Source organism: Mustela erminea, chromosome 18 (genome assembly GCF_009829155.1).
Source record: "Mustela erminea isolate mMusErm1 chromosome 18, mMusErm1.Pri, whole genome shotgun sequence".
Taxonomy (NCBI): Eukaryota; Metazoa; Chordata; class Mammalia; order Carnivora; family Mustelidae; genus Mustela; species Mustela erminea.
Window position 1 is genome coordinate 45,479,483 of NC_045631.1, and position 14,179 is coordinate 45,493,661.

Here is a 14,179-nt window from a genome sequence, read left to right on the forward strand (position 1 = left end):
ATCCTTCTTCCATGGTTTGGAAAACTCCTTTAACAATAGTCACTGCTGTCACTCTGATTATATAAGCATTCCAACATTTCAAAAGGTTCATGGATATTCACCGACATACAGCCAAAAGGACAGTATCTTTTAACACACATACTAGTTGAAGAAGGCATATTTAAGAGTTTTACATTTTTCTTTAATAGTTAATATTAAATTTTTATCACAGGTATTATATTTCTTTTACTCCATTTTCTGAAAATAGAATAGGCCCATTACCGACTTACTAAATGCTTCTATTTCCATAATGATTTAGAAGTTGCTGTTCATATTAATTAATATTAATAATATGAATTATTACAGATCATTTAATATTATAGCACATTTTAAAGCATGATTTGTCTGTCTTACCTTGGGGTTAATGGGCTAAGAGCAGCTGGTCCTCCTAATAAGCTTCGACCAGTTTTTGGTTTATTTTGAACCTGTTTAGATAATATGGAAGTTCCTGTTCCAAGAGGGACAGTATCTGGTGAAATTACAGCTGAATCAATATAAGACACTGAGGAATCTGTATTCAAGGAGTACTTTGAATTGGAAGATTCTAAATTCAGTCTGTTTAATTCCTGAAACAGAAAATTTCTACCATGTCATTTATGATACATTATTTAGTTCACTCTTTCCTGTTTTCATAATATTTGAGCACCAGCATATGATACACTTACAATGGTGTCCTGGGGTGTTTCCGTAAGAACGGTCTCAGGCTGTCTGTGAGATAGACTATGATTAGATACTAGTGTTGTACACGAGCTGGGCAGACAGTTGCTAAAGTTCTGTAAAGATGTTAACTTAAATGTTTGGTCAGGATCTGGCTTTTCACCTGTGAAGGGAAAAAAAATATATGCCTCTGAGGAAATTGGGATTAATATCTTTTTTCAAGAATGCATAAATTAGTGGAAATAAGGCCTTATCCAGTGTTTTAAAGTTCTCCTGTTTCAGCTAATCAAATTTACCTCCCCAAAGTCCATCTATCAATTTATTATAAAAATTTACCCCTCAGATAAAGTTATAAATTTAGAAATTAAATGGAACTAAAAAAGCACTGATTTTTAAATATAATAAATCACTGGAAAATGCAGACTTCTGTGTTTCTCTTAAAGCAGAAAGCAAGTAGATCTCATTTTACTCAAAGTAAGGAGTGATGGTCAAGAGCTGAAACCTGATAGACAGTAAAGTTTCAAGCACTTTCGTGTATACATACACAATGTTTTTAAAATGATCGTTGATGCATCCTAGAGCACATATACTAAGGCACTCTTTCCCCATACTGTCCAGGTCTTATTTACATTAACAGTTTCTGCTCCAGGCATTCTATTAATTTCTGTCCTTAACTAGAAAGCTAGTGGTATACTCATAGTCACAATATGACTCATTCTAGAGGACACAAGGCCAAATCATTCCTTAAACATATTCTATTACCTTATTTCTTATTCTCAATTTTAACAGCTTTTAGCTTTGAAAAATATTTTTCTTGTGAATAATTTGTATCACTTTCCAAAAACTGAGAAGGAGGAAAAAAAGAGTAAGTAGGGGAACCCTCCCCTAGCTACCTCTACAAACCTACCTATTTCACATAATGATTCAAAGGGGGACCAGAGGAAAGGATTTAAACTAAGGCTCTTTGGTAACATTCTGATCCTTTGGCAAGCCGATCTGTCTTGCTGTAAAGACAAACAAATAGATTAGACAAGCTATACAACCCAAAACATTATAAAGAAATTTGTGGTACAAAAAAATTAGGTACTCATATATGTATTACATACATATACGTAATACATATCTAAGTTCTGCAAGTACTCTTCTTGACGCTTCCCTAAATTACCAATTTCCCCTTCTTACCATTCTCCAATCTCTATTATTTAAGGCAGTTCAAATCAAAAGGCCAGTGAAAGCAAGCACAGAACATGAATTGAAAGGAGTGCTAGCCTAATAAACTATCATTGATTCTTGAATATTATAATTGCTTTTAATTTCCTGTCAGATACTAGAATTACTGAGGAGAGATGAACAATATCCAAATATCTGTCCTATTCTTAATTTTTAATGTAATATCTCATTTGTAATTTTGAAAGCGACTTAAATGTTTTAAATGATCAGATCTTCTAATGAAGCAGAGGTAGTGGCTTTTTTTTTTGTTTTTTTTTTTTAAAAGATTTTATTTTTAAATAATCTCTACACCCAAAATGGGGCTTGAACTCACAACTCTGAGATCAAGAGTTGCACGATTTACTGACTAAGCCAGCCAGGTGCCCCAAGGTGGCAACTCTTAATGAAAAGTTTCTCAAAGAATTGAGGTAAAAGATTATTTAGATGGTACTGGGAAGAAACCAGTTAATCTAAGAATCAGACTTATTACTGTGTTCTAAACATAGAAGTCCCACGAGCTATTGTAGACAAAAAGACCAATAAAGAGATAGAAAAGATATCCTAACAAGCTATAGCTACAAAACAACAACAGGTATGTATCTAGATTACTGTATCCAATTTTGGTCATAAGACAGACACATAATGGCTGAAATGAAAAGCCACTTTTTTGAACAGAATTTTCCCCCACTGGCTATTAAATATTTTAATATATATGATGAATAAAAGAAACCCATCCTTATTCTTTAAACAAGGGTGGGGGGAACCCTTCTTTGTGGTTAGGGCCTGATTCAACTGTACCTTCAAAACTTTTAATAATCTTGCTTAAAAATAATTAGTAAAACACATATAGTATTTTTGTGATTTAAACATTTCATTTTGTTTCATTAAACTTTATTTTGAAATAATGTTAGACTCATATCCAAGTTACAAAAATAACACAGAGTTTTTATATACCCTACACCCAGGTCCCTCAATGACAACATTGGACATAACAATAGCACAGTTATCAAAACTGGGAAATTAACAACAGCATAAACTAAACCACAGACTTTATTTGGATTTTAGCAGTTCTTACGTGCACGCATTTGTTTATGAATAGTTTTATGGAATTTTATCGCATATAAAGATTTGTGTAACCACTACCACGATCAGAATACAGAACTGACCCAACAGCCCAGAGAAACTCCACACCTGCCTCTGCACAGCCATATTCTTGCTTCAAAACTACCTTCTGATCTGACAACTACTGATCTGTCTCTATCATTATAATTCTATCATATCTACGTTTTATGAGAAATTCTGTTGCTCTGCATCCTCACCAGCACTTGGTATTGTCAATTCTTATTTTAACCATTCTAACAGGTGTGTAGTGGTTTCTAATGGTGTTTTTTATCTGCCTTTCCTCAACAGCTAATGATTTGGCACATTTTTTCATGTGATTACTTACCATCTGTATATCCTCCTTGGTGAAATGTCCATTCAAATACTTCACCCACATTCAAATTAGTTTCCTAATTTCTAATTTTCTTATTATGGAGAATTCAAGAAACAAACTGTTTCTACCAAGTCTTTCCTACTTACCATCTTACCCCTCCTTCTTAACCAAGTAGAACTCATTACTTCCTCCTTCAGACAAAATACTGCTCAAGGTTTAACATGGCATTTTTATTGTGACAAAAACTTACAAACTTTGTTTACAGCTTCTCTATTATAAACCTTTGAGGGCAAGGACTGTGAGTTACTTATCTTTACATTCCAGTGTCAAGTACTGTGTCTAGCCATAAATGGAGGATAGACCTCAAAATATTTTGAAGAAATGACAAGAATAATCATAGTTGCATGAACTAAAATTCATTACGCCAAGTCCTTTTACTAAGATAAATGAAGATATTGATATTATATCTTTACTTACTCCTGTTCTCAAAAGAGTGGTGTCATCTGAAAATGAGCCCCAAAATTCAGCCAAATAATTTATTCTGTTCAAAAAGACATTTTCAAGGTTTTTAAAGAACTACTATTCAAACTAGCCTCAATTTATCTTAAAACAGATGCTTTCCTAACTCTTTAGACAAGCAATTCTCAACCATTTCTTCTACAATATGTAACAGGTGACATTTATACATGTGATGATGCACTCCCATGGGCAGTTGAACAATTCCTGTTATCTAATTATATCTCCACCCTCTACTCCCCAACTCAGAATATTTCAGAATAAAAATCAGTGCGAACAGTATTATTATAGTGATGACTTTTAATTCATTCTCACTTGCTTTCAAAAGACTAAATTTAAATAAATGTAAAGAAATTTTAAATACATTTAAAATTCTTTGCAAATCACTATTATTTCAACTATCATTGTAGGAAGTTTCCTATGACATGCCTCAAGATTAGTATGGCAAACCAGATGGAAATTACTATTCTTTATTACTGAAGTTTGCCTTCAAGCCTTGTTCTAAGGAGCAAAAGTGATATTTAATACTAGAGAAAGAACTTCACTCATTTCTTTTTCCTCACCCAAGGTGAAGATATTCTCCTCACCCAAGGTAAAAAACCCCCATAATGTGCACTCAATTATTAGGTAGTGTTGCTGTAGCTACTATTATTAAGGCAAGGTGGATATTCAAAAATGGGATCAACATCCCTATTACTTTATAGGTTTATTAACAAGGTCATAGAACTAGAAGACTGTGTGTACTCTTCAGCCAAGTGCTATCTGATAAACATAGATAATGTAAGTTTTTTCTAAGTCACAAAGACTTCTAGCACTGGAAACAGTATCTTCTGGTTACTTGAATCTTTCATACTTACCAATATACGTGTCCCAACAAAGAAAGAGTAAAGCAAGCTGAATCACCAAACTCAGTAACAATATCATCATGGCTTTTCTGCTTATTAAACACTCCACCAGATAAGATCTGTTCCCCTTCTGCAAGCCTTTAAAACACAAATTTACAGATTAACAAAAGTCAGTATAAAAAGTACTGTGTGTAAAGACATTCTTCACTACCAATGTAATTCCTTATATGGAGATAGATAAAGTAAGAAGTCCATGGTACCTTTAGAACAGCAATAACCACGTGTTTAGAATCATTTGGAAGACTGGGAATTTATGATCTTAAAATTCCAGTCTTGCCTTTAAAAACAGAACCTGTTAAATTTAGTTTCTGTATGTGCAAATGTAGTCTGAGCAACATACACATTACTCATGTCAAAAGAAATGGAAGGCCATTATACTGGGGGAAAATGTGAACGGTTCTTCACTAACAGATGTAGTGATCCTTTTTAGTTCCATAATTCCTTGAAATAGGAATCAGCAAGCAAATTAAACAAGACCAACAGATCTTAACTAAAAACTGCATACTTAATGGTCTCAGTCACTTTTAGGTTTACAAAAGAAACCTGAATAGCACGTCATCTCTTTTTGTCAATTATGTTTTCTTGATATAGAAAATCCTAAGTGTTCCCCAAAGGAAAAAAAAAAAAAAAGACCTGACTTCACTATTTATTTTTAGCACATCAGAGTTTGTAATTGTTTCTGTTTTAAAGTTTTTTCCAAACATCATGGGGAGGACTCTCAAGTAAGTTTGCATAGCATATCCTAAACATAAATGATATCTATAGTTCTTTTATTGTCAGTGGGGCTTTTAAGAAACCATGAATTCTTGTAAATGGAATAAAAATGTCTAAGGTAAGAACTGGCTTAAGAAACTGCAAGTTAAATAAATTTTTAAGAATTTAATATTAGAATCTTTGAAGTAAAAATAATTCAATAACAAGTGCTTCAGAAATTTTATAAATAGTTTAGCTAGCTTTAATTCAAAAGTCATCAGTAAGACAGTAGACAAATTATTATTAGTCTATGGAGACTTCATGAGGCTTAGTTGTGTCCCCCACTATAAACTTACAAACTAAATTCACATATAGGCTTTTACAGTTATCTATTTAGTCACTTTTAGCATTATTCCAACTCTTCCAGAACAGAAAAGAGTTTAAAAGAAGATAACTACCTATATCTATAGCTGCCTCCAGATTCAGAACAGGGACAGCTGACTTAATTGTAATGTTCAAATGAAGTGTTCTCCTGAATCTGCCCCCTTGCTTCAAAGAGGCAGGAGCAGTGGTTCCCAAATAGAATGATCTAAAAAGGCAAATAATTATGCAACTACCCCAGACACAATGAAGCGTTAATTTCAGGTGAACAGGTAAGGAGATTTTCAGGCTTATTCCAATTAAAAGCAAAGGAATGGAAATTAACACTTCAGATAATTTTAGAAAATGACAGGAATTAGTTATAACTTAAATTTCTCCAGAGTTGAATTCTATTATTTATTACCATAAGAATGAAATCTCTCCGTAACAAAAATGATAATGCCATAGGCAAGAGTATAAACATTTTAAGTTACTGAAATAGACAAATCTTTACTACCAAAAAAGAGAGGAGAAAGGGAGTCAGAGTTTAATCTATCAAAAGGATTTTATCCAAAATCTACAGTGTAAGTAAACAAAATTAGATAGAAAAGATTTAAAAACTTACTTGCTGAGATCAACACAACATTTTGCAAGCAGGTATTTACACTGCGGTGTAGTACAACTGTGTCCTTTCAAGAGTCTATATGCTTTATATGCCTTTCCTGAGCGGTAATAACAGGTTGCCAATAAAAACAAGGCTTCCTCTGAGTGTACTAAGAGCACATATGAAAAAAAAATGGCTATTATTCAGTATGTTGAATGGTAATCACTGTTTATCTGGCAATAAACAAGTTTAGCAACAAAAAATTAGTCATGTTATTTAATATAAAACAATCATTTGTTAATCCAAATTTGAATTGAGAAATACTTTATTGATAGAAATCTTAGTTCCCCAAGTCCTGATTACCTTCTTACAAAGAACCAAGGAAATAATACAATGAGGGCAGTCATGGTATTTTCAATAAATCCTTAAGAAAATTGTGCACTTGTGCACACACACCCACACACGCACACACCCACACCTACCTTTAAACAGACTACCAGTAAACTGTCTTTTTTTTGGTAATATTTTTCTAATAGACTCTTTGAGAGAATAGAAGTTAAATTTCATGAGAAGGTAACTCAGGGTTATAAAGCTAGTTATCAATCTGAGATTTTCTACATTAAAAAAGGATAAGATTGTGGGATTATGGACATCGGGGAGGGTATGTGCTTTGGTGAGTGCTGTGAAGTGTGTAAACCTGGTGATTCACAGACCTGTACCCCTGGGGATAAAAATATATGTTTATAAAAAAAAAAAAAGGGTAAGATTTAAAACACGCATGCTTAATTCTAACACCAAATACAAGCTAAATTATACAAGATAATTTAAGACAAAAGAAAAATTCTAAATTGTGAATACCCACAATGTTTAAACATTCAATTGACAGACTTAACACTTCTATAGCAATAATTATATTGCCCTGCAATGGCAAGAGTGGAATTATTCAGTCTGTCCGCTAGTCTTAGTATTAGGAAATGCCCCTTCTTGCTTAATGAAATATGGCATTTTTTCCTCACTTCCTGTCTCCCAAACCATCACCTCACTTCTATTCTTGCAAGCTACCAACCAATGCAGGTGAGAGTCTACAGAAGCACAACAAAGGAGATAGAGGGAAAAATCACAAATCTGTGCTTCTGAAAATGGGTTATGTAATAATCTCAGTGGGCTGAAGGATGTTCTAAAGCAGTGGTTCAGAAGTGTGGTCCCTCTACCAGCATCAGCATGATTTGGGAGCTTGTTAAAAGAGAAATTCTTAGCTTTATCTCAGACACGCTAAGTCGGTAATTCTGGGAGTGGAGACCAGCAGCAACCTGTATTGTAACAAACCTTTCAGGTGATTCTTACGCATGCTGAGGTTTGAGGATCACTGCTCTAAAGTACAGGTAAATTTGCCACATCCTCTTAAAAGTTAACTTCACTCAAAGTTTGGGATTAAAAAAGTAGTTAAGTTCACTTAAAGCTGGAGATAAAAAAGTCGGTAATTTTTAAGTTTATTCCTACAAAGGTTTTTTGGGAGTCATATATAAGATGCAAGCAAAAACTAACAGAACCCTTCCACTCTGGTACACCTTACGATTTTTCATGAAACCTTACTACAAAAAAAAAAAAAAAAATTAAAAAAAAAAGCAATGAATGATATGTAGCAAATGATAAAAAATTCTGGCAACATGTTAACGGGATGTACCTAGTATTAGTGCATCAGAAGCAAAAAAATGAATAGGAAGCTCTACTGCAACAAACTGTTAATTTTACTGAACTCTAAGTGCTAATTCATATACATTAGAAAGCGTGATTTCTTCCTGATTTTGCAAAGGCCTAGATTCCCCTTATACGTTTTTCAAAACTATTGATTGTACCAATAAACAAGGGCTCCCCTAAACTAGTTTAACTTTCAACCATAACAATGCTTCATCAAATGTTTTGTCTCAAATACTTGATTATGTTTAGGTACATTTTCACTGCAGAAAAATTCCCTAATAACATAAAGATACCAAATATTCTGTGTGGTGTCATACTGCAGTTAGCTTTTTGAAATGTAATAACTTAAAATATACCAGTCCAGATGGGAATATGGATTGGAAGTTTAAGCACACCTTAAGGTTAATGAAAGAATAAGATATTGAAGTAAATCCAGAACAACTTGAAGGGTTGTGAAAGACATGGAGAGACCTGGGTGGTTTTTGAGGCTCCCCAGAAATAACCTGCCAGTCCTAAACACTGAATCAGTAGTAAGGAGTTATAATAAAGCTAAAAAAGCATAGACTATTAACAAATGGATTTCATCTGGAACAGTAACTCCAACTGATTGACAGTGGCTGCCTCAAGTGCAAAATTCAGAAAAATTCTAAGGCTGACCACAACTTAACTAGTAAGTGTGCAGATATCAAAGTAAATGGACCTAGAAATGGTTACAGATATCTGCATGACACTTATTTACCATCCTTTACTTAGAGCCTTAATTCAATAGGTGATTGGGAATTATAAGATCCATATTATACTTTATAATCAGAAATAAAGTGAACATTGACTCCACACACTCTTATTGTAATATTGAGAACTCAATCATGTACTAGTTAAATTATGGTACATCCATATGATGGAACACTCTGGAATTGTTAAAGAAAAAGAAAGACATAGAACGATTTCCAGAATGCACTGTTTAAGTGAAAAAAGCAGAAACAAAAAAGAAGTTGTGGAACTACACTGGAGCTCCTCTTCTTACAGATTAGGCTTCAAAAACGGAAAGGTTTCATGTAAGTCCAAAACAATTAACAGGGGTTTAGTACTGCATCCTCCAGATACATTTCCATCAAATAGGAAGGTGAGTCAGTCCCTCACAGCTTTCAAATCAGTTAAGACACCTCTTCTGGATGTTGACTTACAACGTGAATGAGCAGCCTTTATCCAAAGTGGACTAGTTTTGGCAAGACTTAGAAGTCTGAGGTGAAGGTTCTCTAGCCTTGATAAAGTCTATGATTATCACAGAGAACTGCTTAGAGGTTAGAGTACTCTGCTTGCTGCCTTGTCATGAACTGGACATTGTGAGTGAGTATTCAGAGGGCATAGAACTGTGAAATCATCTATGATTGTGACACACATTTCATCTTGATTATCTTTTAAGTTCTTAAATCAAGGATGGGCAGTACAGCACATGCATCAGAACTATGGACTCCAGAGCCAAACAGCTTAGGGTCAGATTCCAGCACTACCACTTACTAGCTTCATGACTTACGGCAAGTTAACGTCTCTGTCCCTCAATTTTTTCATCTGCAAAATAAGGACATAAGAGACATTGATCTCTATGGGTTCCTACTAGGAGCAAATGAGTTAGTCGAAGGAGAGTACTGAAGATAGCACCTGATACATAGAAAGAGGTATATGTGCTATTATTATCATTTGCTTTCTCCTACATTTACAGTACCTCAATAGTCATTTGATAGTAATGTTGGTTATACATACATGACACTGAGCCACAAGCTCAAATAATTCCATTTAATTACTAACTTTTCTTTGGCTGAAAGATTTCAATTGCCTGGGTGTTGTGCTTTTCAGATGCTACATGATTCACTCCATCCTTTAGAGTAATTTCTTTTGTTGAATACCTCATTTACATATACAACTTCAGTATTTTAATACTGTTCTCACTTTTTATTTTCTCTACAGTTGTTTATATCCTAAATTTCAATACTAACTGGTTTTATATTTATTGTATATGATAGGGTTAATAATGGTTTAAGATACTTTGAAATCATGCTCAGAGTAAATATACCACAGGTGAGAGGAGTGGAGGAAATTTCAGAAAGGCTCTTTAGAGTTGGGTTGACAGGGAGGAGGAAATGGCCATACATAATGAGAAAGCAGATGGCCAGACTGTGCAGGGGCTTTGCAAGCTGTCTATAGGGATAAATCCTTCTAGCAACTAGACATCTCTAAAGCATTTTAAGAAGAAACATGAAGAGAATGGGTTGATTTGGAAAGTGGAAAGGGAAGAGGCAGGCAAGAGTAAATATGGGAAAACCAGTTAGGAAGCTTTTTTAGAAGAGATGTCTTAGATTAGCGTGGTAACATAAATCCAGCTTTGCATGCACTGAGTTTGGTGTGTGTGATGTTGTGTGGAACAGCTAAGATAATGCAATAAAACAGTTGAATTTTGAATTAAAAAAGGTTGTTGGAAAGAGTTGAGTCTTAATCACTAACACATTATAAAAATAAAAGCTATGACAATCAAACAGCATCATCTTTTTCACCGGCAGGCATTTAACAATGACAGTAAAAGTTTAGGGCCATGGGCCAGACATCCTTTTGGAGCTCCAACCCCACTCCGCCCCCACCATAGAACAAAATGACCTGAATTTTTAGACTAGATATATGTATTAAATTTTCCAATAATGACCTAAAAATGAAACATTATGCCACATCATTAGTAGCATTCTGGACATTTCCCCTCAATGATGACCTTAACATAAATAGGCAAATAATTTTTTAAAAAATGTTGCCATTTGTAGTCACATACTTCTGTGAGTTTAGGCTCTCAGTATCATAGCTAAGAGAAAAGAAACAGATGCTGAACCTTTTACTCTGGTTCACCTCTCTTCGACTGAGCCCAATTTACTGAAATCAATATACCCAGTGCAATTTCTACATCTGGTCCATTAATCATTAAAACAGGGAGAAACTGGTGAACAATTTTATGGTAATATAAAATGTTTTCATACTTAAACATTTTATAGCAGAGGATGCAAACTCTACATCAAGATAGAATACTAGATTTCCAAGTTTTCAAGAGGACCCTCAAAATAACTGAGGGAACACAGGGAACCTTGACACAGGTCTTTAGCTACTTTTTCCTTGCTTTTCACCAGTAACAATCATCAGTCCTATATGGTCTCATAGAAGCAATTTTTCATTCTTCCCCAGAGATCTTGGGCATTTCCTTATAGAACAAAATGCACACAAAACTTGTATCTGGTTTGTTTTCTGAACACAAATAACTCATCTCTCTCCAAGGACCTACCATATTAATTGTATTAATGTATTCTTTACCTATATAGTCTAAGACTGTTTCTATTTTTTCCTAACCACCCATTTCTCTTCATTCCCAACAGATAAATATATATAATTACAATTAAAAACCTTAGAAAATTTTAGAAATACTACATGCTGTCTATTAGGACAAGGGGAAAAGCTGAATCTATATTCTGTCCCACAGTTAATCAATTAGCAATGGAGAAAAACCCTGGTCAAGGAGATCAGGCATTGGCAGCAGGAAGGAAAAATAGGTGCTTACAATGGCAAAAGGGGATATGGAGGGAGATGATAAGATTAGGACAGTTTTTCCAAACAGCAAGTCTCAATTCACTGTGGATTGTGAAATCAATTTAGAGGATATCAACCTGCATTAAAACAACAACAAAAAACACTCAAATAGAAAAATATCAGAGTGCATCCTATATAAGATGAGTAAAAAAAAAAATCTTAAAAGCCACTGTATTAGAGTATGCTAGGGGACAGGAACTTGTCAAGGACTTCCTACGTACCAGAAACCATAGCAGATTATAATTAGTACTGAAAACTATCTTGTTAAATAGATATTTCTTTTCCTGTTTTAAAGATGAGGAAAATTAGGCTTAGAATAACTTCTTACTTGAGATCAAAAGGCTAATGAACATATGAGTTGACATTCTTTCTTACACCACTTTGCTTATACCACGGTCTTAGGTGGACTAACTATGCAAACAAAAATGTATGACAAGGAACTAGTGAAACTCAAGAATTTGGCTTTCAGAGGTTCCTATCCATCTACTTCTTTAGCCTCATGCCCTTTACCTAAAACACAGCAGCTACCACTAGTGGCACGGGAGGCCAGTGAGCAAAAGGGCAATCAGGTTACATCTAGTATACCAACTCTAATCAACTAATACTGCCAGCCAGCAACACCACATCAATGACAATTCCAAGGTTCAATGGGAATAAGTAGTATGATAGATTAGTGATGTCTACCATAAATCAGAGTGGCATGTATTTGCGGTACCTTCATAAAATGGAATAAGAAAGATTTACTACTTATTGCCTGTGAACACTGGTCTCAGTTTCTTCATTTCTAAAATGGCAATAACAATGTCGACTTTATAGGATTATTGAAGATTAAATAAGGAATTAATATTATGTAGAGAACCTAGTACATAGTAAGAAATCAATAAGTGGTAGAAGTTAGGCTTGTCATTATTATTGAATGAGGATAGTATCTGCTCCTGTTGCACTTAAATTCTAAAATCTTCCCTCACAGGGCGCCTGGGTGGCTCAGTGGGTTAAGCTGCTGCCTTCAGCTCAGGTCATGATCTCAGGGTCCTGGGATCGAGTCCCGCATCGGGCTCTCTGCTCAGCAGGGAGCCTGCTTCCCTCTCTCTCTCTGCCTGCCTCTCCGTCTACTTGTGATTTCTCTCTGTCAAATAAATAAATAAAATCTTTAAAAAAAAAAAAAAATCTTCCCTCACAGAAACTGGAGTTGAGTGATTAGGCTCTACAGTTAACTCCCAAACAATGAGGGGGTTAGGGGCACCTATCCTGCAGTCAAAAATCTGCAAGTAACTTTTGACTCCCCCAAAACTTAACTACTAAAAGCCTACTGCTGACCAGAAGCCTTACTGATAACATAAACAGTCGATTAATACATATTCTGTATGTTATATACTGTACTCCTACAATAAAGATGAAGAGATAAGAAAAAGCTATTAAGAAGGGTATTCAGAAGGGTGGGGCGCCTGGGTGGCTCAGTCAGTTAAATGTCTGACTCTTGATTTAGGCTCAGGTCATGATCTCAGGGTTGTGGGATCAAGTCCCACATTGGGCTCTGGGCTGGGTATGGAGCCTGCTTGAGATTTTCTCTCTCTCTCTCCCCCCCCTTCCTCCCTGCCCCCCCTTAAGAGAGACAAAAACAAAAACAAAAACAAAACAAACAAAAAACATAAGGAAAAGAAAATGCATTTACAGTACAGTCCTGAATAAATTTGCATATAAGAAGACCTACACACAGTTCAAATCCATGTTATTCAAGGGTCAACTGTATATTGAGAGACACTAAGACTTACTGAGCAACTTTCCAAGTGTCAAGTGCTGTATCAAACACAGAAAGCGAATTGAACAGCTTTATGCAGATTCATCTGGAATCCTGCCTCAACTCTATGGGAAAATCTAATCATCTTAATTTGAAACCACAATTCACAATCTTTTGAAGCAGAACTATAATAAACTAGAAACTGCCAATCCTTTAATAAACAAAATCAAAAAAGAAAGTGTAAGACAGCAAAACATGAGGGCTGTGCATGTATCAATGAAAATATAACGTAAGTAGGCTATGCATGATAAACCTTGCTTTTATATAATTGAGCAGAGTAGGGTAATCTATTGCATTATCTTTTAAGCCTCCCACTCTTCTAAATCTTTTAATTGGGATCTCAGACTCCTGTTGCACAGATCTTCCTCACTGTCCTCTCTGAACATCTGTTCTCCCTTGAAGGACCTGACAGCACTCTCAAAGGGATGCTATTTCCCTCATATATCACTTATATCAGAGTTAGGGTAAGGTTTCCTCTTCGTTTTTTTTGTTTGTTTGTTTTTTGTTTTTTGTTTTTTTTTAAGATTTTACTTATTGATTTGAGAGAGAGAGAGCAAGCATGAGCGGGGGTGGTGGGGGGGGGGGGCGAGAAAAGGAGAGGGAGAACCAGATTCCCTGCTGAGCAGGGCTTGATCCCAGGACCCCAG

General features: G+C 35.0%; 1 protein-coding gene across 1 annotated transcript in view; it reads right to left on the reverse strand.

Moving 5' to 3' along the window:
* The window catches only part of CDC27 (cell division cycle 27), a 72,339-nt gene that overhangs the window by 40,815 nt on the left and 17,345 nt on the right, over window positions 1-14,179 (reverse strand). Inside the window, 6 exon segments of the mRNA XM_032320159.1 lie at window positions 394-605; window positions 705-859; window positions 1,604-1,663; window positions 1,666-1,700; window positions 4,714-4,839; window positions 6,440-6,587. Of these exon segments, the coding sequence (XP_032176050.1) occupies window positions 394-605; window positions 705-859; window positions 1,604-1,663; window positions 1,666-1,700; window positions 4,714-4,839; window positions 6,440-6,587 (736 nt within the window).